The sequence below is a fragment of the Cololabis saira genome, chromosome 9 (assembly GCF_033807715.1).
Source record: "Cololabis saira isolate AMF1-May2022 chromosome 9, fColSai1.1, whole genome shotgun sequence".
NCBI classification, from domain to species: Eukaryota; Metazoa; Chordata; class Actinopteri; order Beloniformes; family Belonidae; genus Cololabis; species Cololabis saira.
The window spans coordinates 34,038,894-34,064,024 of NC_084595.1; the positions used below are offsets into that span (position 1 = coordinate 34,038,894).

Here is a 25,131-nt window from a genome sequence, read left to right on the forward strand (position 1 = left end):
ATGATGTTTCTGAAAGCAGTTCTATCAGCATTCTGGGAGCTGATTGGTCCTTACAGCATCATTAGCTGCCAATATTTGCTGTTGAATCTCAATATAATACTAGTAGTAATATTTTACATAACTACAGTCATATAATTCATGCAACAGCTCAAAAAACAGTTTTAATAACACTAACCCAAATCAATATCGGAATCGAATTGAATCGGATCGAATCAAATCTTGATAATCGATTCTGAATCTTAAGAATCGGAATCGAATCGATTCTTGACATTTTATCCCCAGCCCTACTTTTGAACACAATGAAAGTTAAAGGATCTTTGTTGTGACTATATATATAGCTATATTCATTTATGTGTTGTGTTATTTTTGCAGGTTTCCATTTGAGCGGCACGGTGACGGACCCCGCCACGCCCTCGTCCCCGGAGCTTGTGTGCAGCGTCAGCGTCAGCTTCGACCGCTGCAAGATCACCGCAGTGACATGCACTTGTGGAAACAAGGACATCTTTTACTGCGCCCATGTAGTGGCGCTGTCGCTTTATAGAGTACGGAAACCCGAGCAGGTCAAACTGCACCTGCCCATCTCGGAAACCCTGTTCCAGATGAGCAGAGACCAGCTGCAGAAGTTCGTCCAGTACCTGATATCGGTTCACCACACGGAAGTGCTGCCCACGGCACAGAAGCTCGCCGATGAGATCCTGTCTCAGAACTCTGAGATCAACCAGGTCCACGGTGAGGACACGAGTGTGTGTGAGTGTGTGTGTGTGAGAGGCCATGGGGCTCTCACACACACACAGTTGCACAGTTGATGCTGCTCTTTAATCGGATCCAGACAGTGAAGAAGGGAGTTTATAAAGCACGCCGAAAGAGTTTACAAAAATAAAGACACACAGGAAACAGATTTGAGGAAAGGAAACAGAAAAGAAGAAGGCTGAAAAGATATGAGACAAAATGCAAACCAAATATATTTTGGTGCTCGATACCAGGAGATTCTGTGGGCCAGAAACGTTCTCACCTCTCGAACCATTCAAGTGTGTCAACTGGGTTTAGGACAGGATTCAGGAAACACCCTGTGGAAACTACCGTGTTTTGTTTACAGGATGGCAGACGAGACTAACCCCTTACCCAAATTTAAGACTGGTTTTGTATTGATATGTACACTTAAACGTATTTGAACATATCTGCGATACCAGCAGAAGCGAGGAAACCAATAGGGAAAAGAGCAGGCGAAAGAATGAAGCATCAAACATCATCAGCGCGCAAACATTGTGAGTTCTTTAGACAATTACCGGCTTGATTCACACATCAGACATTAGAGCGCGCTTTGCAGGAGGGAGACAGTAGGAGAGTCCACTCAGGGTCAAAAGCATTTGCATATATATTAACCTGTATACATTTTCAGAATTTTAAAGAGCAAGAAATGGCGTTGAAAGTTTAAAATGCACATAAAAGTCCACATAAATAAGGCAAGGCAAGTTTATTTGTATAGTGCAGTTCAGCAACAAGGGAATTCAAGGTGCATGATTATACTTGAAGGGATAACTTTCTTAGTTTGGCCTTAGTTTGCTTTATTTACTACAGCTGAACAAAAAGACAGGGCAGTCTGTACCATAACAAATGCTTCAAAGGTATTATTTATATAAAAGTCATTGTTTTTACTGGTGTGTTATGTATACATGTTAGTACTGAATCCCTGCCCCTGATTTCAAGAGGCTTCTCGTGTTTGTAGAAGTGTTTTATTGTCTTAGAAGAGTCTTTTTTTTTGTTACATATTGTGTATAGTTTATCTTTTCTGAGACAAAAACATGGAAAGTTATACAACACATATCTTATTCCTGTATAAATCAAAACATCCTGGTGATACGGTTACAAGTTCAATCAAAACAAAAGATTATAAGAAAATAGAGGGACCCGATGCACGCCATCTATATCTGTGCATGTGTGTGTCTGTGTGTACAGGGGCCCCGGACCCCACGGCGGGAGCCAGTGTGGACGATGAGAACTGCTGGCACCTGGATGAGGAGCAGGTCCAGGAGCAAGTCAAGCTTTTCCTGTCCCAGGGAGGATACCACGGCTCGGGCAAGCAGCTCAACCTGCTTTTCAGCAAGGTCAGGGCTCGGGAACATTGATTCATCCGCATACAGAACATAACTGTGCATGCACACAGCACATACCAACCCAGTTGGTCATGACGGCGAACACACTCAGCCTGCACGGTTTTACTGCCCTCCCTTTGGGGTTTCTTGTCTGGTTTCCTTGTGTCCTCTGCATAGGTATTTTCTCCCTCTCTCTCGTGCTCTTGTATGATCTTTTATTCCCTCAAGAAACGGGACTAAAAGAGAACACATAAAGCACATGTAATAAAGGCCACGGGGTCTCATAGCCTCAGCTAATTGCAGGAGAGAGTGAAAGTGCAGAACAACAGGAGAAAGAGTTATAGAAAGTAGGAAGGCTTGCAGTATTCGGTGCTCCGTCTCATGATTAAATGATTGTGTGAGATTTGTATGCTTCACTGTGGTGTTGTCTGGTGCTAAAGTGGCAGATAGGTCGGCATTAATGCGTTGTGTTCTATGTAAAGACCACAAGCTCAGGCCATTATCATCCAGCTCGCCTGGCCTTTTAGAATAGCTCTCAGCTTCATTTCGTTGCTGGCTGTAACATCCACAGACACACACACACGCACACTAACACTGACAACTGCATATACATTTGCATCAACCCTTACACACCCACACAAAGGCTCATACACACTTGGAGTTACATGTAGCTCGTGATCATAAAGCATACTTAGTGTACACGTTTCTGCATCGTCTCTAAAGTTGTAGAAGTTGAGGGTAGCTGTTTTCTGTTGTTTTTTTTTTTTTTTTTTTTTTACTGGCTTTTACAGAAAAATACCCCCATTTTTAAAAGTAGCTGATAAGTTTAATATTTTATATCCCCCTGCACCCAAGAGCAGTTATATTTCCTGCTACGAGAAGATGCTGACCACCGAAGTTTACAGTAAACGAGTCCCACTTGCAATTTACAGAGTGAGAAAATCCAGTGAGAAAAAGTGAAGGAGATGGAGGAAAACTCTGCTGTTGCTAATGGGCCAGAAAGAAAAACAGGGTTAAATTACTCAGTGACAGCATTACACAACCTACTTTTCAACACATATTTTTAATACTATCGAATTTTAATTGCACATGACTATCTATAAATAGTAGATGATTACAAAGTAAGTATTTTCTTTTGAAAAAAAAAAGGGAAATTCTGCAAATATTCAACTTTAAATAAAATTACTCGTGGAAAAGAATGGTGGCATCTTGTTTCGAAAAATATTTAAACTCTTTGAAACCATTAACTTTGATTATTTGCTAACACTGAAGAACAAATTTAGCCCTCAGACTTGAGTGAGTTTCAATTTTTCCAAAAACGTCAATGATTTGACCACAGAAAGTAAATCTTCGGGACTATTGACTGTGGTTTTCATTAGTAACTGTCACTTTAGGCCAAAATATGTATGCAATAAAAAAAACAACTTAAGCATCTGAACACAACTTTGTTTAATCTGAAGATAATTTACGCACAAGGACATATTTACGAGTACCTTTCAATCAAAAACAAACTACTTAATCTCTGAAATCACTTGAAACAGAAAAAACTTGATGACATCCATCATTATGTATTACCTATTAAAAAAATGCTACTTTGTTTTTTATTTTTGGTATTACAGAATATTTTACTTGATAAATATATGAAATGAATGAAACCAGAAATGGTTGCATAGTCATTGCCAACAGGCGATGTCTGTATTTCTCAGTGAGACGTCTGCGGGTATTTAAGTCCAGTAGTCCTTAACATACTGCTAATAGCTGTTTCATGCATGCAGGTTTCTAAACACTGCATTTTTTAAAAATATTTCCATATATGTTCAGCAGGATTAAGAGCACATAAGCTCGTAGAGGGTCATTAAGAACAGTCTTTATTTTTATTTATTTATTTTGAATCAGCTATGTCCTGTTAGAGGAATCGTGCTCTGGAGTTGCAGCGGAGTTTCCTCAAATTGGGCAGCATTCTTTTCTCCAGCTTGCCTTGATAGTCTTGATATTTATTTGTCCCAGATTCAAGAACCCTGATCTAGATGCAGCGAAGCAGCCCCTGTAGGAGCCGTGTTACATTTACCCCCACCTGCACAAAGGAAGAATCCTGTGATTTATACCTGAGTCCAATTAAAGACAATGCCTACCAGCAAACAATTAGCAGCCAGTAGTGCTGCAGTCTAAGCCCTAAACATAACCCAACCCTGTCCACGTCAAAAGCTTTATTTTTCCATTTATGCAGATAAAGCCGATATGACTTGCCAAAAGCTCTCGTTATGCCTCATTAATCCACATGACATTGTCCAGATACTTTAGGAATTGTGAGCAATTTAGCAAATTTGAGTCTGACTTTAAAAAAAATATATTTTCTTTCAATAGTGGATTCCTGCTGGGTCTTCTTCCAAGGGGAACATTGTTGTTTAAAAGACGACCAAGGTTGCAATCAGCTGAACTCCAAAATCACGTATTTCACAGTTTTTTTTGGATGGTGTCCTCCGACCAGACTAGGGTTGATTTTTCCTCTTCAGCCACATCCTCGGTGGTTGGCTACCTTTAACATGCTTATCTATAATTTTCTTTCTGAGCTCCTCGGACAGACCTCCCTTTTTCTTACTCTCATCCACCTTCAGTGTGTTGCACACACTAGCATCTACACAATAGCAAGTTTTAAATATTTTTTAAAGGCCGATAAAAATATTTAAGACACCCTTGTCACCAGCTGAGGCTGAATAATTACTTTGAAACTATATACAGTAGAGGGATTTGTGATCATTTTAAGGGTACCAACAAATCTGCACAGGCTAGTTTAAAATATCCTCGTAAAATAAGCAATAAATTCCCGTCTCATACTTTTATTGGTTTATTCGGTCACATACTACAGACATGCACATGGAACAATTTCTTTTAATTTAATTGTTTTTCAGAAAGAGTAAAGTATTGTTTTAATGAGCTGTATGGGTACCAAAACATTTATCCGCGTCTCTAATTAAGCAACTAACAATCCTGTTGAACAGATCCCACACAAAATAAAGAAAAAAGTACATGCACATATTATGCTATGCAATATCACTTCAACCCTATTATTATTTATATTTATTTTTAACTATCTGTTTGCCTGATTTACATGCTATTTAAGGTTATACAAAGCTGAAAATTGCATATGTTTCAGTATATGTCTTTCCTCACGGCCCGTACTGTTTCATAGGCCGATGCTTTCACACACTTGTCAGACAGAAACATATTTTACTAAAGTGTGCGTAAGATGTTTGAAACGGTGTCCATTGCTTGTGTATGTTTCTGAGCAGCCTGTGCATCTGCGGGTGTAAACTACAAGTGTCTGTTCTCTCCGTTCCTCTAGGTGAGGGAGATGCTGAAGATGCGTGACTCCAACGGAGCGAGGATGTTAACACTGATCACAGAGCAGTTCATGGCCGACCCTCGGCTGGCGCTGTGGAGACAGCAGGGCACCACCATGACCGACAAGTACAGACAGCTCTGGGACGAGCTGGGTGAGGAGAAGAAATGCACCCCACACACACAGACACACACACTCACACACACACACAGATTGTCCTATAAACATGTACAGAGACATCCACACGCACCTCTCCCCCAGCCTGCTCAGGCACTGACAGATTTAGCATGGAGTGTGATCCAACCCAGACACTGACACAAAGGCACACGCGCATAGTTTTTACCGTTGGCTCACTTGTCCTCTTGTCTCCATGCAACTCCACAGTCTCAGGCATGCAAGCTCGTCACTGACAGCCCCAGCCTCTCATTGTGACTGCGGGTTCAGCAGCTCGGCGAGATCTTTGCGGATTAAAAGCCTTTTAATGCAGCACACCGTGTGTCACCTTTGCAATAGTCTCAAACACTTCAAATTATATTTTTAGTTGATGTGACAGAGAGCTGCTCACCACACACTTGTTTGGTTTGATATAGTGTGCAGTTCTTTTGACAGACTTACTGTACAACAAAACACTTCCACGCGGATAACTAAACCAACAAGCCCGTCACCAGGACATCAGTCGTGTTGTCTCCTGTCTTTGTTGTTTTCCTCTCATGTCTCGGTTGATGCTGTAGCTGCCACTGCTGTTGTTGCTGATGATGTTCAGTTTTTTTTTTTTCCCTGCCTTTGGTCTTGTTCTGCACTTTGTGAGGACAGCGCAGTGATCTCATCTGTTTCAGTCCTACATATTTTTGGAAGTGTGTGCACGGTATCTTTGAAGTCCACACTTCAAACCCTTCTTCCCAAGTCCTTATCGCTCCCCCTGATGTGTGGTGAATGCTGCCTCTCGGCACCGCTCTCTCCCTCTTTTGTCTTTCTCTTCTTTGAGTCGCAGCTACTCTTCTCCAGACACAAAGATGAGCCTCATTCACTTGTCCTCACCCATGTCTCCCTTTGCAAATCATCTCGACTTCCTTTTCAATTTCTTCTCCCCCTTACTCTCTCGCTCTCTTTCTAATCTGTTCCCCCCTTTCTTCATATCCCGTCTCTGTCCTTGTCTTTGTCCTTTCTCCTAAAATGTCTCCACTTGCATCTGAAGCACCCACTATACAGCACACATATCTCCAGCGGTCTTGAGAGTAAAATCCCTGGACGCACTCGTGTCCCCAGAGACGTAGCCACTTTTCATATTCTGTTTGTTCCAATTTACTCCAAAATGATGTGTGTGCAGGCAGCGTTGCCGCTGGACTAGTTAAGTTCTCTGTTTCCAGAGTTTTGTATTTTAGTGCAAGATAGTTGGGGCACAAAGACTTGAAACAATATTTAGGAGTCGTGCATCCATGAAAACTGCCTCAAGCTTTCAGACTTACACAATAGTTGCTTTTAAGAGGGTTTAAAGCTCAAAAAGCACACTTTCCCACATTGTTTGACTCATGGCTTACATCATCATCACAAACTGGGAAGCAGAGCAAGTCACTGAATCCAGCGTGTGTGATCTGGGTCCAGGTGCCCTGTGGATGTGCATCGTACTGAACCCCCATTGTAAACCAGAGCAGAAGTCGTCGTGGCTGCGCCAGCTTCGCAGATGGAATAGCGTGGACGTCTGCCCCTGGGAGGACGGTAACCATGGCAATGAGCTGCCCAACCTCACCCACTCGCTGCCTCAGGGTGCTCATGGCAACCAAGGTCAGTGATTGACAAGTTATGCATGTCTGTCAATAACACAATTTACATTGCAACAACGCAGTTGGAGAGGAGAGATGTTGGTTAAGGGTTGCATCTTTGGTCAAAAGAGTACTTTCCATGTATGTGACTTAGTTTTGCTTTAAGAGATAGGTGACTTTTTTATACCCTGAGTTGACAATAATTTCATGGTGTATTAATCAAATGTCTGTGTCTTCGAGCCGCTCCGTGGCACAGTGGGTTAAGCAAGGTTCGAATCCCGGGCCGCGCACCTTTGCTGCATGTCATCCCCATTCTCTCTCTCTACCCCCTTCCTGTCTGCACTAGAGCCACAAAAAATCTTAAAAAGAAAAAATAAAATGTCTGTGTCTTCAGTCAAAATACGACAGAGATACGGTGCAGATGCACCAAAGCTTTTGCCACCAAATGCAGGAGGTACAACATGCACCATAACGTGAAATTGGATGGAGGTAAAAATGGATAGTTCTACTCCAATCTCAGGCTGTGATCTTATGCAAATCTGAGCCGCCCGCTAAAGCGGTTCAGATTTGGCTCAGAGACTGTCGGATGTAGGTGGCCCAAAGTAAAGTGACTAAATTAATGTTTTATGATATGTGTCTTTAGTCAAAACAAAATGCAAGCTCAAAGTTATTTTTTCAAGAGATGTTCTTAGAGCTTTCTCTAAATTTGCATAAAATAGTGTCTTTCTTTGTAGTCAGCAATTATATTGGTGAATTAAAAAAAGAATAAGTGTAATTAGTACATTTTATATCCCTGATGCTTTTTAAGAGAAAAATCAACTGAATAATTTTGTATGTGGGCTTTAGCTGCCTTTTTTTTTTCCTAAGGATACAGAGATGACCAAGCATTAAACTTTTTGCTCCTCCGCTTCCTTCCTCTGCAGAAATGCGCCCCCACAGGACTGTATTCACACGAGCCATCGAGGCCTGCGACCTGCACTGGCAGGACCGGCACCTCCAGCACATCATCGCCAGTGACCTCTACGCCAACTACTGTTACCATGACAACCAGGAAGGCTCCCTCTTTGACTCACGTGGCTGGCCTTTATGGCACGGTGAGTTGACTGGTGCGTAGGTGTCCGAAGTTTGGCTCGAAAATTATCCAACAGCAAACGGAGGGATATCAATTTCTTACTTATTTATTTAATTTTTTCAGAACATGTCCCGACGGCCTGCGCTCGGGTGGATGCCCTGCGTTCTCACGGTTACCCCAGAGAAGCCCTCCGACTGGCCATCGCGGTGGTGAACACGTTACGAAGGCAGCAGCAGAGGCAACTGGAGCACTTTCGACGGCACAAAAAAGGTGAGTCGAAAATTGTTATTCAAGTCTGTAAATATCTTGAGAGATTTGCGACTTGCTGGGAGATGTTTCCCAGTTCCAGAGCTGTCTCACAATCATTCACTGCTTGCAAAACCAAAGTGAAGTAACAACCTGTGCACATACCGTGCTGACTCGGACAGACCGGAGGTGTTTTTAGCTCAGCCTTGAGTAAAAAACAAATTACATCCAAACAGTCTGTTAATCTTTTGGGTCTGACAGTTGCTAACTATTTCAAGTATGTAGAACAACTGATGCTTGGTCTCAGGTCCTGGAAAAAGTAAACCACATGAGGAATTCATGTGTATGATTGAATAAAAATACTTTTACCAATTTTCTTTTCTATTTCATGATTCTCATAACTAGTATGATTTAAATCATAAATGCAGTGATACAAAAAAGAGGATGAAAAGACAAAGAAGAGGCTGTTTCACTTATTGTACTGCAAATACTGCAGTTTTGTATTTTCTATACTACTAATATTGATAAAATAAACAGCTTAAACAGCTGTAAACAGCTGAAATGGATAAATGGATGTTGGTTTTCCCGTCCTGGAGCTTTCCAGGCCAGAGACGGGAGGTAGGATGTATAATATATACATTTATTGAAGTTTCTGTGTTTATGTTAGAACACTCAGGGTTCTGTGTGCCAAGTCTAATGATTAAGTATCAATCTATCTTCCAGTTTGGGGAAAACTCCTTCAGCTCAAAAGTTGTTTTTAAAGTGGGCATACCGTATATAGAAAGAATAAAAAGATGTGCTCCAGAGTATATGTTTGATTGTCTGAAGTGGCGAGCAACTCAAACGCTGCAACAATAATATGGTCCTTTTACTGTGTATGTGAAAATAAGCACTTCTGTAAAGTTTTTAGGGGGAAATGTGACATCACAGACCCAGATCAGAGCACACTTATCCAGCCCCTCCATGTTTATTGCATACGACAACTGCATTTGTTCATAACGTCCATTAAAGCAAGGTGCTCTGACGAGAGCTATAAAGACATATTTATGAATAAATAAAGGCGCTGTTTTACTCCCTATCGGTGGTATGTTGACTAAAACATGTCATAGACATTTCAACCTTAGAAAAAATTGTCCTCTTATGAAAAAAAAAGGCATAATGCGTCTCCTTTAAAAGTAAATGTAAAGTGTTGTGAGTAACTGTGTCTCTATCTGCTGTGTCTGGTCTTAGAGCTGCTCCATAAAGGTCACACCTCCACCACCAACATGGAGGGCTGGGTGGGACACCCTCTGGATCCTATCGGGACCTTGTTTAACACCCTGACGGAGTCGGGACGGGTGGGCGAGGAGGGCTCCAACACCTGCTTAGACCTCTCAGGTAATGATGTCTCACATTGACCCACTCAGTTTGAGACTTTGTGTACTTGAACACGGCCAGTGAACAATAAAGTGATTGGCAGCACAAACTCACAAAGGTAACACTAAGTCTCAGTTTCTTGTAACTCAGTAGGGGAGTTCTGAGTCAGTGTAGCCCTATTATAAGGATACAAATAAAGTTTAAATGTAGGTTTGCCTTCAGTCTCTTGTCTTATCATTCCTCCTCATGTTTTTTACATCCGTCTCTCCTACGCTGGGTGGTTTGTATGTCCCTCACTGCTTCATCTGTTTACAGAAATAGCCCTCCTCTCTGAGGTAGAGCAGATATCTCCTGATGTTTTCATCTGTATTTTGGCATTGCCATTTGCCATTCAGACCTCCTTTGTGTGACATGCAGTGGATTTTGATGGGAGCCAGATTCATCCATTGTTCAATATGTCAGAGAACTACACAGACCTTCGGTACGGCTTTTATGTCCGCTCACCACTCTACGTCTCTGTTTTATCTTCCCCTTTGTCTTCCACAGACTGCTCTAGTGTCGTGAGCCGAGCCGACCTCCAGCGAATGCCCGTGCAGCAATTGCTGGGAGAAGGTGAATCGTATGTGGCACTGGCGGTGGAGACGGCTCTGATTGGCTTGGGCCAGCAACGGGTGATGCCAGATGGGCTGTACGCTCAAGAAAAGGTGTGTCGCAACGAAGAGCAGCTTTTGGCCAAGCTGCGGGAAGTGGAACTGGATGACTCCTTGGTCAAAATCTTCCGTAAACAGGCCGTCTTTCTGCTGGAGGGTGAGGAAGCTAGCGGATTGTATTTTAAGATCATTGTCAACATATAAATGACCTGGGCAAGACTCCAAACAGTCATATCAGTGTCTGCAAAAGGTTGTGCGAGAAGCAACAATTTGTTAAAGTTCAAATCAGTCATATAAGTGAAATCTCCTTACCATTTTCCTTTCAGTTCACCGAATATCCCAGAAGTCTCCACACACATATATATACATAGATACGCCTCCTCCCTGTGATTTCTCAACCACCTACACACCAAGAGGCCTACACACTCTTGCTAAAACAGGAAAAACACATTTGACTCGGTCTCACTATTTATTATCCTTTCATTCTGTGGTGCAAATAGAGGCTGAGCTGCCCTGGGCCAGACCAAAATGAGTTCTTTACACAGTAACACCAGGGGTATTGTGTCAGCACACATATGCGCGCACACGCAACAGTGTGTGCATCTAAAGAAACTGGAGCCAGAACAGAATGAGCTCTGGTTATGGCGAAGGGAGAAGGAGGATGGGGGGCGGTTGTGGTGGCACATCCTGCAGAGCCCAGCCCAGTCGAGATCTACTGTCCCCACCCAAACCCCAGCCCCACCTCAGCCCAGGCTGAGACCACCCACCTCTGGCTCCATCGCTAATAGAGCGCCCGGCTCTGGGGCCTCTGCGGGCCCCTGGAGGCTGCAGGCGCGCCACTGTGTGATGTGGTCTGTGGCTTAGAGGCCCATTGGGGTTTAAAATAACCCACCAGAGATGAGGGGGAGTGCAGGAAGAGGGGAGAGGGAAGGGGAGGGCACGGGGCCAAGCCTGCACACACGACCATATGGTTTTTGACGTCACGGTTTATTTTAATGCCACGTGGCTTTGTCTCTTCCTGGCTGGAAGGGGAAGACCAGATAAGTCGGTCCACAAAGTCACGATCAGGAAATCATGACTCCATATTCAGGAGCACGAAAATGTATAATTCATATTATGTACATCCTAAACAATTCAGTGACTTGATGAGACAAATATTACTTAGTGCTTCTTTGTTCAGTCGCTAACAACAGACCTTTTTGTTGGATGTTTTTGTTTTTTTTTGTGGAACAGCCGGTCCTTACTCTGGCCTCGGAGAGATTGTCCACAGGGAGAGCGTCCCCATGCACACCTTCGCCCGCTATCTCTTCACCTCCCTCCTACCTCATGACGCTGAACTGGCGTACAAAATTGCACTGAGAGCCATGCGGTAAGTCCTTCCTGTTGATGTGCTGTATTCATGTCAGGAACTTGCTTTTTTCTTTTTTAAATGTACAGCTATTTATTTGAAGAATTAATCGCTGGGCTTCAGGTTCGGAAAATCCCCACAAAATGAAGACTAATTAAGCTTTTAAACATAACTTTTAATTATTTAATGTTAACATTTAAAAAAAATCTGGTGATTAATGTGAAGATTAGTACATTTTCTCCCCAAGCATTTAAGCCCTCATGGTTGAATGATGATTAAAAGAACATTAAAAGTGTAGAGCATTTCATCTTTTTTACATGTGTACTGTTTGTTTCATGGGGAGGGGGTGGACGGGGGGGGGGTCCATTGTGTTTATTGGTCTGCACGTGGTCCGTGTGATTCCTATAATCAGCTCCTGCGCGTATTCATCAGTGGATGCGCATGTGTACGTGTGTGTTAATTGGTCTGCGCTGCTGTGTTTTGATGTTGTGACTTTTGGGAGCTGGATCAGTGAATATTAATTACATTAATGAGAGTGTAATTAGTACTGCTGTACTGACGAGGAATCGTACGTACACAGATATACACACGTGCACATATTTGGACAACAGGGAGAGGGCTGCGTGGGGAAGAAGTTGGTTGTGTTGCAGAACCGGCTAATGATTGGTGATATGTCCAAAAAGACAACAAACAGATGTTTAGCACCTTTCTGCAGTGATCTATATAGGTTATAATCTTTATGAGGAAGGAAAATAACATGCTATCAAAATCAAAATATCACTTGTACGGCTCTACGGTTGCACGTCCAGCTGTTGTGTCCCTTTCCTCCCACTAAACCAGTAAACCAAATTCCCAAACCTGGTTTCCCTGAGTCAGCCGCGCTTTTCCTGTCCTTGCCACTTCCCTTCACCTTTTTTGTCCCCTCACCTCCTCCATCCTCACTCCTCTGGTGTGAAACCAGCGATTTAGAATAATATGGCCACTTATGGGTGCTCCTGGGAACCAGGGGTGTCTGCTCAGCACATAATGAATGTGTGTAATGTAGCGTAGTATAATGTGATAGCATATACCTCCTTGCTCCCACGGGGCGGCGGACAGTTAAATATAGAGGAGGAGGTAAAGAAACCAGGGTATTTTAATGGACCTATTATAACGCCATCATTGACAAAAAGAGAGATGGAAAGTCTGGTTCTTACACACACATACACACTTTTTTTTTCTTTCCACTTTTCTCGATTTGTCTCCTCTGCCACAGCTGCTTTCAAAGTAGTTTTTTTTTTTTTTTTTTTTTGGAAAGGAATAGAAGTCAGACTGCTTCACTATGCAAATGCATACCCACAAGAGCATTTAAAACTCTGTGTACGTGTGTGTTTATGCGCCTGGGATGAGGTTAATTAGTGTGTGTAAGCGCAGCATATGCCGTGCAATGGCTTGATGCGATCAGCCAATGCAAAAAAAAAAAAGGGAAAACACTCACGCTCTATCTGCCTACTGGTTCACGGGCTGCCCAGCATATGACTGCAGCCAGAGAAGTAGAAGAAGAAACTTGCTGCCTCTCCACAGACTCTGCTTATCTCAACTCCTTTGGAAGCCAAAGAGACAAATCCCAATCGCCTGTTATCATGTGAGATTTCCATATGAGATAAGTGTCTTCCAAAGCTGGATCTTCGCTGTAATCCATAACCTTTCATCCCCCGCATAATCGAAACTATTTGAATATGCAGCACTTTATATTATGAGGATAAGCACAGCCGGCAATCACGCTCACAAGCACTTTACAATATTTATTTTCTTGGATTTTGTTGACACTGCTATAAAATATCTTGACTTTCAAATGTAGATGCTGGGGATTTATAGATTCAGTCAGTAAGTTAAGTTACAGCCTAATTTTCAAAGAGTTTCAATATTACTTTAAAATCCAAACCAAATCCCTTTAAGTCTACATTTTGTTAGAATGATTAAAAAAAAACAACATAAAAATTAATAAAACGCCTCCCATTGTCAACTGTAAGTCTCCGGCTAACTGATTTAACCAAAACATTAGAAACTGGTGATTTCTCTTTTTGCTATCCAGAAGAAACATAAAAGAGGTCAATTAGGGAGAAAATAATAATTCATCATCATCTGGAACAAATATCCTTTTAAGCATCCCCCGACCCAGAGATGAAGTTCGGGGCTACCTCTCCGCTGATGTACGACCTAATCCGTCTTGAATATTTCACCCTGAAGGAGTTTGTGTAAAGAATCGAGGGCTTCCACCGGATGTGTCGCCCAGCTGATAGATGTGTGCTTGATAAATTGTAAAAGTGAAGGGTGTTTACAGTCAGAGGGGGAGAAGATAGTAGGGTAAAGAGGTCAGTAGTCATGGTGACGCAGACCAGAAACCCAAAGGGGTAAAACCTGGCTGGACTGCCTTGTCTCATCTCGTTTGTGCATTGTTCCTATATGTTCATATGAATTTCCTTCAGTTGGTATTCATCCTACTGGTCTTTCAGCAAACCCCAAGTGGAGTAAAGTGACGAGCCTTCAGTAGTTTCTAAAGATTTGATTACCATCTGGATCTGTTCACAGGATAGGATCCATTCTCTCTAGTTCTTGTAGATTCCTGCCACATCATCACCCCTGGTTATTTCTGGTATTATTGCTACGTCCCCCTGAGATGTGACGGTGTGGCACACGGACATTTGACTTCAAGGCCCCTTTCTCACAAAGGGATTGATTACCTCTCACAGCTCTCTGTTTTTTTTTTTGTTTTTTTTTTGTTTTTCATTGATGATGTGTATTTATATCCTGAAATGGCCACACTGTAAAAAAAAAGGTTAAATTTGATGTTTTAAGCTCGTTTGGCAGTGAGTTAAAACGCGTAAGCATAAACGGTAGATGCAATGTCCTCATAATAACGCAGAAGTGCTTAAACTATACTCATGCTTTGATAAAGAAGTCCCCCTTTTTTTCCCTTTTTTTTTTCTTTGTTTTGTTTTTGTTTCACAAGGAACAATAGGCCAGTCCAGAGTTTTCCTCCCAACATTTTGAGGAGGCTATTTTTCAGTAGGTCTGTCCTCTTGAGCTCCCATCCAATGGAGGCCTCCGGCTCTCTGGTGAAAACCAAACAAAGACAGGAATGTTGATGAGGTCTCCATCTTTACCCAAGGCCCTTTTTCCTTTCTTTTTCTTTTTTTCCTTTGCTGCACCCCGGGAATCTTTTCGAAGGCCCCAGTGTGGTAGAAGCTTTTAGCAGCTCTTCAGTTGCTGTTTATGGAATGAAACCTGTTGTTGCCAGGGCCTCCGAGCTTCCCCCGGTTTTTACAGCAAGCATCAGTGTTCACACTTGCCTGCATCGCGACTCCTTTTTTTTTTTCCTTTAACACCTTCTCTCTCTGAGAGCTGAGCCCTGCTTGTGCCCTCCTGGGCAAAAGTGAGCAAAGATGAGGCTGTTTCTGTGCATGCCTTCACCCACGTGGCAACAGTATCACATGCACTCTGCTCTGGAATTGAAACTGGCATTTAGCATCACATCGCTTTTACTGGGCAGCTTTGATGTGTTTTCAAAAGGGCAGGTGTGAGCGTCTGTGTGTGTGTGTGTGTGTGTGTGTGTGTGGAGTGTACTGTGGGCCTCCTCATTGATGTGTGTTGGTATTTGTTTGATGTGTGTCCAGCCTTACAGGGCTGGAAGGTGAATTCCTTAATTTCCCTGTGGACTCAATTAGCTTTGTGATTGGCTGAGAGGCCAGGTTGCGCTGTCTTCTGAAGGAGAGAAGACCTTTGAAACTGAGGTGGGAGCGGAGGGAAGAAAAGTGAAGCAGAATAGGAGATGAGCCGGCCACGGTGGTAACAGTGTTGTGCTCTCGGGTTGCCTGTGAAGAACTTGGCCCTGTCGGTATTATTATAATGAGAGACAGAAACTTGTGAAGCTCCTCCATCCACTTGCAGGTGTCGCACAGCTCTGACTTCATTACGACCAATTAAAGTGAAGAAAATACTAATTATACCCTGGTTTCTAGGTGATTAAATACCAGGTTGAAAGTAAATTGCAGGGACAGGGTAACTGTAATCCCCTCGGTGACGGCTGAAGTCATTTTCATTTTTTGAAGTCACTTTCAGACTATCATAATGAAGACTGTTTGTCTGTCTGTGGTATTTCTCTCCGCCTGCTTGTTACCGTGAAGAAAGAGGTGATTTCACTGTGATGTTGAGGATTTATGGAAGTTTGGTGTCTCTTTGCCTCTCTTTGATTATCATCCCTCATTACTCTGTGCTCTGTGCATCCATTCATTAAGTGATCATTGGAGAAACTTTGTTATTTGAAGTCCAAACATTTCTACATGAAGTTATGGCTAACTTTTTTTCATTGTTCCCCCATCAGGTTGCCAGTGTTGGAGTCCACAGCCTCATCTGGTGATCTCTCACGTCCTCACCACATCGTGTCTGTAGTTCCCAACCGCTACCCTCGCTGGTTCACCCTGAGCCACATAGAGTCTCAGCAGTGCGAGCTGGCCTCCACCATGCTCACTGCTGCCAAAGGTACACAAACACTTACAGTCAGTGGACCCGCTACTCACTTTACTCTTCTAAACCTTTTCTTGCTTTTGTCTCTTTTTCTAGGTGACAGTCGCAGGCTGGAGACAGTCCTGGAGTCCATCCAGAAAAACATTCACTCCTCGTCTCACATCTTCAAACTGGCACAGGATGCATTCAAGATCGCTACTCTCATGGACAGCCTCCCTGACATCACACTCCTCAAAGTTTCTCTGGAGCTGGGACTGCAGGTGCACAGACACATTAACCAGTGTTGGCCAAAATAAGTCTTGATTTTTCTGCATTTGTAACACAGACGCATTTTTAATTAAGCATTGAAGCACTTATTTCAGAAATGACGCGCACATTGCAAGGTCATTTGCAGAAACTTCCCATGTGCGCTCTGCTGTGAACACATACCAGAGGGACGGTTGGTCCGTTGTGATTGACATATGATAAGGACTGATTAATGATCAAATATGAAAGCAGTTAGCAGTGAGCCATCTTATCCCAGTTGCTCTAAGCAGAGGTGTCAAGTAACAACGTACAAATACTTTGTTACCTTACTTAAGTAGAAATTGCGTTTTATTAAATTAGTAGAAAGTAATAAGTAAGTAAGTAATTATTTTTCAGACGACTTTACTTTTACTCCTTACATTTTCACGCAATTATCTGTACTTTTTACCCCTTACATTTAAAAAAAAGCCTCGTTACTCTATTTCATTTCGGCCTTTAAAACAAAACTATCCAGTTAAATTGCTCCATCCGGATAGAGTGAATTTGGTTGTGGTTGTTTCAGATGTTCTTGTCCAGTTTTGTTCTTACATCCGTTCCCTCAGATTCCTGCAACTAAACTTGGATGTACATTCCAATAAAGGTTAGGATAAATGATAACATGCCTCTGAAGTTTGACTTTTTGCACCATTACAATACTTATAGGCAACTAGTCATCATATCTCCTGCTCTCTGAAACACATGTTAATGCTCAATAGTACACATATATGTTCTTTAATATATTTGCATTATACTAAGATACATTCATTTTCAATGGCATTTGTCCTTTATGGCTTTTTTCCCCTTACATTACTTTTACACTTTAAGTAGTTTTGAAACCAGTACTTTTATACTTTTACTTGAGTAAAAAACTTGAGTTGATACTTCAACTTCTACAGGAGTATTTCTAAACTCTAGTATCTATACTTCTACCTGAGTAATGAATGTGAATACTTTTGACACCTCTGGCTCTAATTCCAACATGTCCGTTTACAGGGATCTAAACTACACTTGTACGAGGACAAAAAAACTAGATGCATAGCAAGTTATGTTTTATTAAATGAACTATGTTTTCTCTATGTCTTGCGATTGTACTTTACTAAGTGAAACAGAGAAAATGTATTCATAATTTTGAGACTATTGTTGTTTCAAAACATCAAGCTTGCAATAATACAAACTTACCATGCATAATTTAAATATTTTGCACTTTATAAATATATTCGTTGAGGTACAGGTATTTTTTGTGTAGTGGGTTCTGTCTGTCTGTCCGTCAGTCAGTTGTACAAGTACTTATTTATGTACCAAAAAGTGACTGAATTCATCTTCTGGTTGCTCTGGAACTTATCTGTCGTTCACGATGCTCCACCAGGTGATGAGAATAACTCTGTCAACATTAAACTGGAGGAGGAGAGAGATGGTGCGCTGGTTAGTCACATGTGCCACTGAAGTCGGTAAGCCACCGTCTACTGAGATTTACCACCCACACATGCTTCTGCCCGGCGTTTCTCTTCACTGCTGTCCTTTGTGTCCGGTTTGTTCCCGCCAGGTGTGTACGCACTGGACAGCATCATGCAGAGCTGGTTCACCCTCTTCACTCCCACAGAAGCCACCAGCATCGTGGCCACCACCGTCATGTCCAACAGCACTATCGTTCGCCTGCACCTGGACTGCCACCAGCAGGAGAACCTGGCTTCATCCGCTCGCACCCTCGCCCTGCAGTGCGCCATGAAGGACCCCCAGAACTGCGCCCTCTCCGCTCTTACACTCTGTGAAAAGGACCACATTGCCTTCGAGACAGCATACCAGATTGTACTGGATGCAGCAGCAACAGGAATGAGCTACACGCAGCTGTTTACTATTGCGCGCTACATGGAACACCGCGGTTACCCGATGAGAGCGTATAAGCTGGCGACGTTAGCCATGGCCCACCTGAACCTCAGTTACAACCAGGACACGCACCCGGCCATCAACGACGTGCTGTGGGCCTGCGCGCTCAGCCACTCGCTGGGGAAAAACGAGCTAGCCGCCGTCATCCCCCTGGTGGTCAAGAGCGTGAAGTGCGCCACCGTGCTCTCTGACATTTTGCGGCGATGCACGCTGACCACACCGGGCATGGTGACGGCGCTGCACAGTCGCAGGAACTCTGGGAAGTTGATGTCGCTTGACAAGGCGCCGCTCAGGCAGCTGCTGGACGCAACTATTGGGGCCTACATTAACACCACGCACTCACGGCTCACGCACATCAGCCCGCGCCACTACAGCGAGTTCATCGAGTTCCTGGGGAAGGCCCGGGAGACTTTCATGATGGCTCATGACGGACACATTCAGTTCACCCAGTTTATAGACAACCTGAAACAGATCTACAAGGGCAAAAAGAAACTCATGATGCTGGTGAGGGAGAGGTTCGGCTGAGGGTGAGGCCGGGAGTTGCCAAACGCCACCCTGCCGCTCTAGTACTTTTCTATTAACTTGATTCTGCCTTTTGAACTTCTTTTGGACTAATGGACAAGTAAAAAGAGGGATGTGACTTGTAGAAATGAAGCAAAAAGAGAAAGGAAAAGATGACAAAAAAATCAACAGAGCCACACGCGGTATTATTGTCCTTGCTGTTGTTATTGTTAAAAACATTATTACTATTATTACCATTATTATTATTATTATTAATATTATTACTACTATGTGTACAGAAGTGTTTTTATTTTTCAGATGAGAGGAAATTTGTCACATTGTGAATGTTGTGTATTTCTCTACATGCGTGCGAGACAAAAATGAAAAGTGAAATGGCTTTTAAAATTTTTTTTTTGTTCCTTTCTTTTTATGACTTAAAGCATTTTTTCCCCCCTTTTTTTCCCAGTGTATATTGAGTTACACGTTGTCGAGTGGCTGAAGCCCTTGTACAATAATGCTCATGTAAAAACAAAAAACAAAATACAAAAAAAAAAGAAAGAAAGAAAGAAGAAAAACAACAACAACAATGTCTAGGCATCCTCAAAGAGAAACTAAGGCTTTAAACCACACAGAGCGCCTCCCTCTGTTCAGACCCTCGCAGGTGGGCACTGAACAGCAATGCACGGCTCGGCTCGGCTCGGGTTAGCACTGACAGAAAGCTGCCACGAGCATTTCTCCACATTTAGCAGCAGCGACAGCACTTGAGCAGCCATTAGCTTTCTCTGGGTTCTAGGCATCAGCTCCATTTCACACAACAATGCTCTTAGCCGACTCGTGTTGTTATTATTGTAATCTCATCCACCTCCATAATGAGTACCTGCTCTAGACAGAGGACGGTGTGCAGGCGCTGCAGTGATGACACATTAGACAAAGATAAGGACTATTATTGCTTCATTAAAGTATTGTAACACCGCTGCAGATCTTAACAGCCAAAATTTGACTGATATCGTTTGACTTTTTCTTATTTTTTAAAGCTGAAGCAGACACGCGGAGGGAGACGACTACCTCGTGATAATGGTATTGAGCCTGCTCCCAGTTGTGCTATCGTTGATATTTATCATCTACGATAGCTCGCAGTGTTAATTAAAAAGGGGACTCAAACGTTGAGACCAATGTTAAGAGGAAGCTGAGAGTCAGATTCCTCCTAAGTGTTTCCGTGTTCATCTCTGCTGTACGTCACTGCCTTGCCAGCGGTACTTTTACACGCCCAAAACACTAAACGTTTGCTCTAAAACACTCAGATGATGCATCAGCCCCCCCCGCCCCCCCTTGCCTTCTTCATCTCTACAGCCACTGCTGCATGGTATTTTCAGACTAGGCCAGTGTCACTTCCCTCAGTGCATGTGAATAACGGAAATTAGACTTTCTACTGTTATAGCTCATTGTGTGGAACCTTCAGTAACCAGAATGTTCTCAGGGATTTCTCTACGCAGGAAAAAAAAAAAAGAAAAAAAAGGAAAAAAAAAGGTGGAACAAATGAACGACTGACTACAGGAAAAACACAAAAACAATGACACATGAGCAAGCATTTATTGTACTCTGTATATATGCCATAGTATATGTCTGAATATGGAGGATCTGAAAGTATATGTTAACTAATTTATACAGAGTATTCTATGTAATGTGAAATACTTGAAGCCGCTGTAGTTTGCTCTCTCTGGCTCTCCATCTCTTTCTCTCTTTTGTCTTCTCGTTTTTCTCTCTTTTGTTGAAAATGGAACATATCAGAAGGACTAGACTGACCTTGTTGATGGCTTCTTTTTTTTTTTGTGCTCACACAAAGAGGCCACAAGTATTCACACTGAAGACACTGGATCCAGTCAGAAATGCAGGTTTAGTCTGGTTGGAGGCAGAGAAGAACAACGTGGTTCACTCTCGCTGACTAACGCATACAAAGCAGAGGGAGGTAGTCTACTTCAGAGCATTGGTCGATAAATGTCTGAAAACACAAAAATGTTATGCATGTAAGTCATTGTAGTAGCCTAGTTTTCCATGGGAACCTATTGGAAAATTATTACATGCTTTATAAAGGAGTTGTTTTGGAGGTGAATCTGGTAAAAAAAAAAAAAAGAAAGAAACTGTGTATTTTGTGTCCAGCCTTACAAGTATTGAAGGACATCTTTGGACTTCAATCTGCTCCATTTTGCAAAACTATAACAATAGCTGGAGTAATATAGTTGTAAGCAAGATTACTAAGATTCACTTTCATAATTATGCACAGGTTTAAAACTTTCGAGTCTCCTCAGTTCTCCTTTCATTCACTGCAGAATCTCCAGTGTCTCCTCTGCAATGTTCAGCTGTCCTCTTTATTAGTTGCCTTTTTTTTTAAAACCTTAGTTCTGTTTTTTTTTTCTGTGCAACTTTTTTCTATCTTGTGTTGATTAAAGATAAAAGCAGCCTTTTCTCTTGCCTTGTCTTAACGCTTTAAAGTAACCAAACAGAAGATCTATCTAACAACCAAACGCGTTCTAAGAGGTCAGAGACAACCAACCTTGGTCCCAGCTTTAGTGTCCTTAATTAGTAAGTGAATGGCTGTGTAACTCATGCTTTAACAAAGCAGTTCCTCACGTGTGTTTGGTGGAAAAAAAATGTTGTCCAGTGTCTCTTGTTCTCTTCCGAAATGATTTCCTCTTGAGTCTTTCCAGCTGTTTTTATTTTATTTGTATGTTTTTTGTTTGTGTAGGAATCTTCTGCTCTCCCTTTTTATTTATTACAATGACCCATGTATACTTGCTTATGAAATTAAGATTTGATACACCGATATCGATTTATTTATGTAACTAAATCACTGTTTTATAATCTTGTTAATGAGTCAATAATTGATTTTTTTTTTTTGTTTTTCTTTTGTTTTTTTTTGTTTTTTTTTTGTTTTAATAAAAGTTAGTTTTTTGAAATGTACATTTACACCCTCTGAAGTGCTGAAGAATTTTATTTTTTCACAGTTTCACTTTTGTCTCAGAAAGTCTGTCGGGGATCGTTGTGGGATGCTGTCTGTGAGCGTGCGGGTGAGAGACGATCGGTGGGGATGTTTCAGACCTCCATCACTGGGCGGTGAAGGGAAAAAAGCAGAGCGGGATCGCCCTCGCCGGCAGCAGCTTTCACGCCGTCATCTCAGGCGAGCTGATGAGGAACCTGAAATGTATCAATTGATATTCCCATAGCCTTTGTAGCTTGTCAGGCAGCCGGGCTCAGCCAACCACAATAACCTGTTTACATGGATGCAGCGCTGACGGTGGGGCCACAGGATGACTAAATCAGTGTATGCAGTTTGTCAAGTGTGTGTGCGCTTGTGTAGACATGTTTCTGTGTGTGCTCCTTCTTGTTTGCATGCATGCCTGTGTGTGTGTGTGTGTGTGTGTGTGTGTGTGTGTGTTAAAACCTTTAGGGACTGAATGGGAACAGGTGGTAGCTCCAGACTACAGGAGCTCCTGACAGCAGTAAGGTCCCCAGACTCCCAGCCCCTCATTAAACATTGACACAAAAACACTGCAACTGTCTGTGTATGTGAACAGTAATGAAGCGCAGTCGGCTACAGTGGCGTACACACTGGAACTTAGCGCAGCGTGAGTTTTCAGTCCACAACTGCACATCTGTGTGTCTGTGTGCCGTCCATCTGTGTGTGTGTCCCCATTAATGAGGTACATTTGTCTACAGAGGTGTCCACTTAGATATTGAAGAATTCGTCAAGTTTAGCAGCAAAAGCACTAGTCTGTTGTCAGATGTCAGACAGGACTGTCCATTTCTTATGTGATGGATGAATGCCTTTGTATGTGTGTGTGAGTGTGTGTGTGTTTGTGTGTGTTAGCCCACTTCCTGTGGGTCTGACCTGTACTCAGGTCCCTGCTCAGTTCCAGTTGGTAATGACGTCCCCTGGGTGCAGCGCAGTACAGCAGCCTCCTCCAGTCTGTCTTACCGTATACTTCTAATGACATCATGATCACACACTGGCCCTCTTTCATGCCAAAAGCCCTCTTCCTCACCATCAGCATCAAAACTCCTATCTAGAGCATTTGCCATCAGTTTCTCTTTCACATACTTCGCCACAACTTCACAGCACTTCAAGACCATGGCTCTTTCTTTTATTTTTTTTTTAATGCTATACTTTTTCACTCATAGAAAGCATATTTAGAACTCAAACTACGAGTTTGAGAGTTGGAAATGTGCTGTGCTTGTAACACTTCGTGCAGACAAACAAGCTTTAGTGCAGTTTCCTGCTGTGTCCCTCAACAACATCTAGAGGTCATGCACACCTTTGAGACTAAATAGTAGCATTTTACAGAGTTACATATTAAAATAATACATATATTTTTATCAGCTACAGCTACTGAGAAAAAATATGTATTGTGGTCATATTTATATACATAATTTTTGGTTAAAGGTTTTCAATGATCAATTGATTTAAAATATTAATCTTTTTGTTGTGTATAAATTCCCTCATTGCACATACAGTATTTCTGGATAATGCAGGTGAGCAAAGCAACAAATTTGATTTGCAACACCACAAGGAGCAGAAAATGTGGAGTGTCACACTGGGTTACATGTTGAGACAGGGACACCATCATAGGAAGAATGCTCTCCTATCATCTGTCACTGCAGTTGTCTGGTTAGCTTTTGTTTAGTTTTGCCAAAAGAAAATACAAAAAAATCAAAATGCCAAAAGTTTGGTGGAGTGGGATAAGTTGGAAACGGGAAAAGAGAAAGAAAATGGACCTTGGCTATGCAAAATGAGCTGCATACTGCCAAGAACTAAGATAAACAACATGTATACACTGGGCTGCACCAGACTGGATGACTGACTCCAGTGATCTATAGCCCTGACTGGAGTGTTGTACGCCGTGAAGCTCACTCAGAATTTTGCAGTGACCATATGTCTGATCTATTAATTAAAAAGCTAACAGAGTGCCGAAATCTGATTTCCTGCAAAATCGAACATCTTTTCTGCCCCATTTAACAAAGTAAACCAATTACAGCGCTTTAAGGTGCTTTTTGTTTGTTCATTTTACAGTAATACTCGGGAGGTTCTGTGAGTCACTGTATGTTTGGCAGAGAGATGGTTGAATGAAGAAAGAAAACTTTTTTCTTGCAATAAATAGATACCTTTATACTGAGTAGATATGGACATTATATTAGAGGTTAGAATTACAGTTAATATAAAAACATGATAATACAGGACTCCTTTCAAAATTGTGTATTAATGAGCTCAATTCCCGAAAATCCAATGCAACTTGAGATCAGCGTCAAATTCTGGGTAGCCTGACAGAATGCCCTCTTGTTTAATTATGCATTCCACATTGTCATCCACCAAAAATAGAATACATTTCATTGTATTCATTTGTTTGGGGAAAGTTTATGAGTGAAATGAAAAGAGTTGCTGTTGCACCGATGATAGGAGCTGAGCAGGGGGAGCACTAACAACTGTAAAAAGTTAACACTGATGTCTGTTGCAGTGAGATACAAGTCTATGCTATCTGAACCATCTGATTAATTAGCGAATAAATAAGTTATGTCAAAAATAGTTTGTTTCCCTGAAAGTTTAAGTACTCCAATTAGTTTAGAACATTCCTGGTTTTAGGGTACCATTACCTTTTAAATCAACTCTAATGATAACACGGCTTACGATAACAAAACATTGTGCTGTGTAATGTATGCTAACACTTTTGAAAGCTTTCCCTTTTAGTCTTTAGCCTGGAACCATGGACTGTATATGAAAACCTGGAGAAACCCAATGTGATATGAACCATAGGTTTACTGGGGGGTGATGGTGGCACAAACTACTATTGGAAAGCACAACCAAATATATAAAAACTATACTTCTATGTAAGAATAAAGACTTTGCTGTCCATAAAATACATATTCCAACAATTCACTTGACTTCAGTAAGTAAAAAGAATGGATTCTCAACATTTAATTTCCAACTCACTGAAGATATGCTACATCCCGCTACGTATGCTGCTATGTCTGAGCTACATATAATCCATCCATCCATTTTCTCTCCGCTTGTGGAAGGTTGGCTCTCGAGGGCAGTAACCT

The 25,131-nt window shown here is 42.1% G+C and overlaps 1 protein-coding gene across 2 annotated transcripts in view; it reads left to right on the forward strand.

Moving 5' to 3' along the window:
• LOC133450594 (zinc finger SWIM domain-containing protein 6-like) overlaps positions 1-21,999 on the forward strand; it is a 44,372-nt gene extending 22,373 nt beyond the window's left edge. The window contains exons 2-14 of one of the 2 annotated variants that reach the window (XM_061729341.1): positions 373-729; positions 1,957-2,105; positions 5,437-5,587; positions 7,036-7,215; positions 8,117-8,299; positions 8,389-8,535; positions 9,742-9,888; positions 10,414-10,674; positions 11,751-11,886; positions 16,229-16,386; positions 16,468-16,631; positions 18,023-18,104; positions 18,200-21,999. In XM_061729341.1, coding sequence (XP_061585325.1) covers positions 373-729; positions 1,957-2,105; positions 5,437-5,587; positions 7,036-7,215; positions 8,117-8,299; positions 8,389-8,535; positions 9,742-9,888; positions 10,414-10,674; positions 11,751-11,886; positions 16,229-16,386; positions 16,468-16,631; positions 18,023-18,104; positions 18,200-19,065 — 2,981 coding nt within the window. In that variant the 3' untranslated portion in view covers positions 19,066-21,999. The remainder of the gene's footprint in view (positions 1-372; positions 730-1,956; positions 2,106-5,436; positions 5,588-7,035; positions 7,216-8,116; positions 8,300-8,388; positions 8,536-9,741; positions 9,889-10,413; positions 10,675-11,750; positions 11,887-16,228; positions 16,387-16,467; positions 16,632-18,022; positions 18,105-18,199) is intronic. The other variant, XM_061729342.1, reaches the window with a different exon arrangement.
• Positions 22,000-25,131: the final 3,132 nt, after the last annotated feature.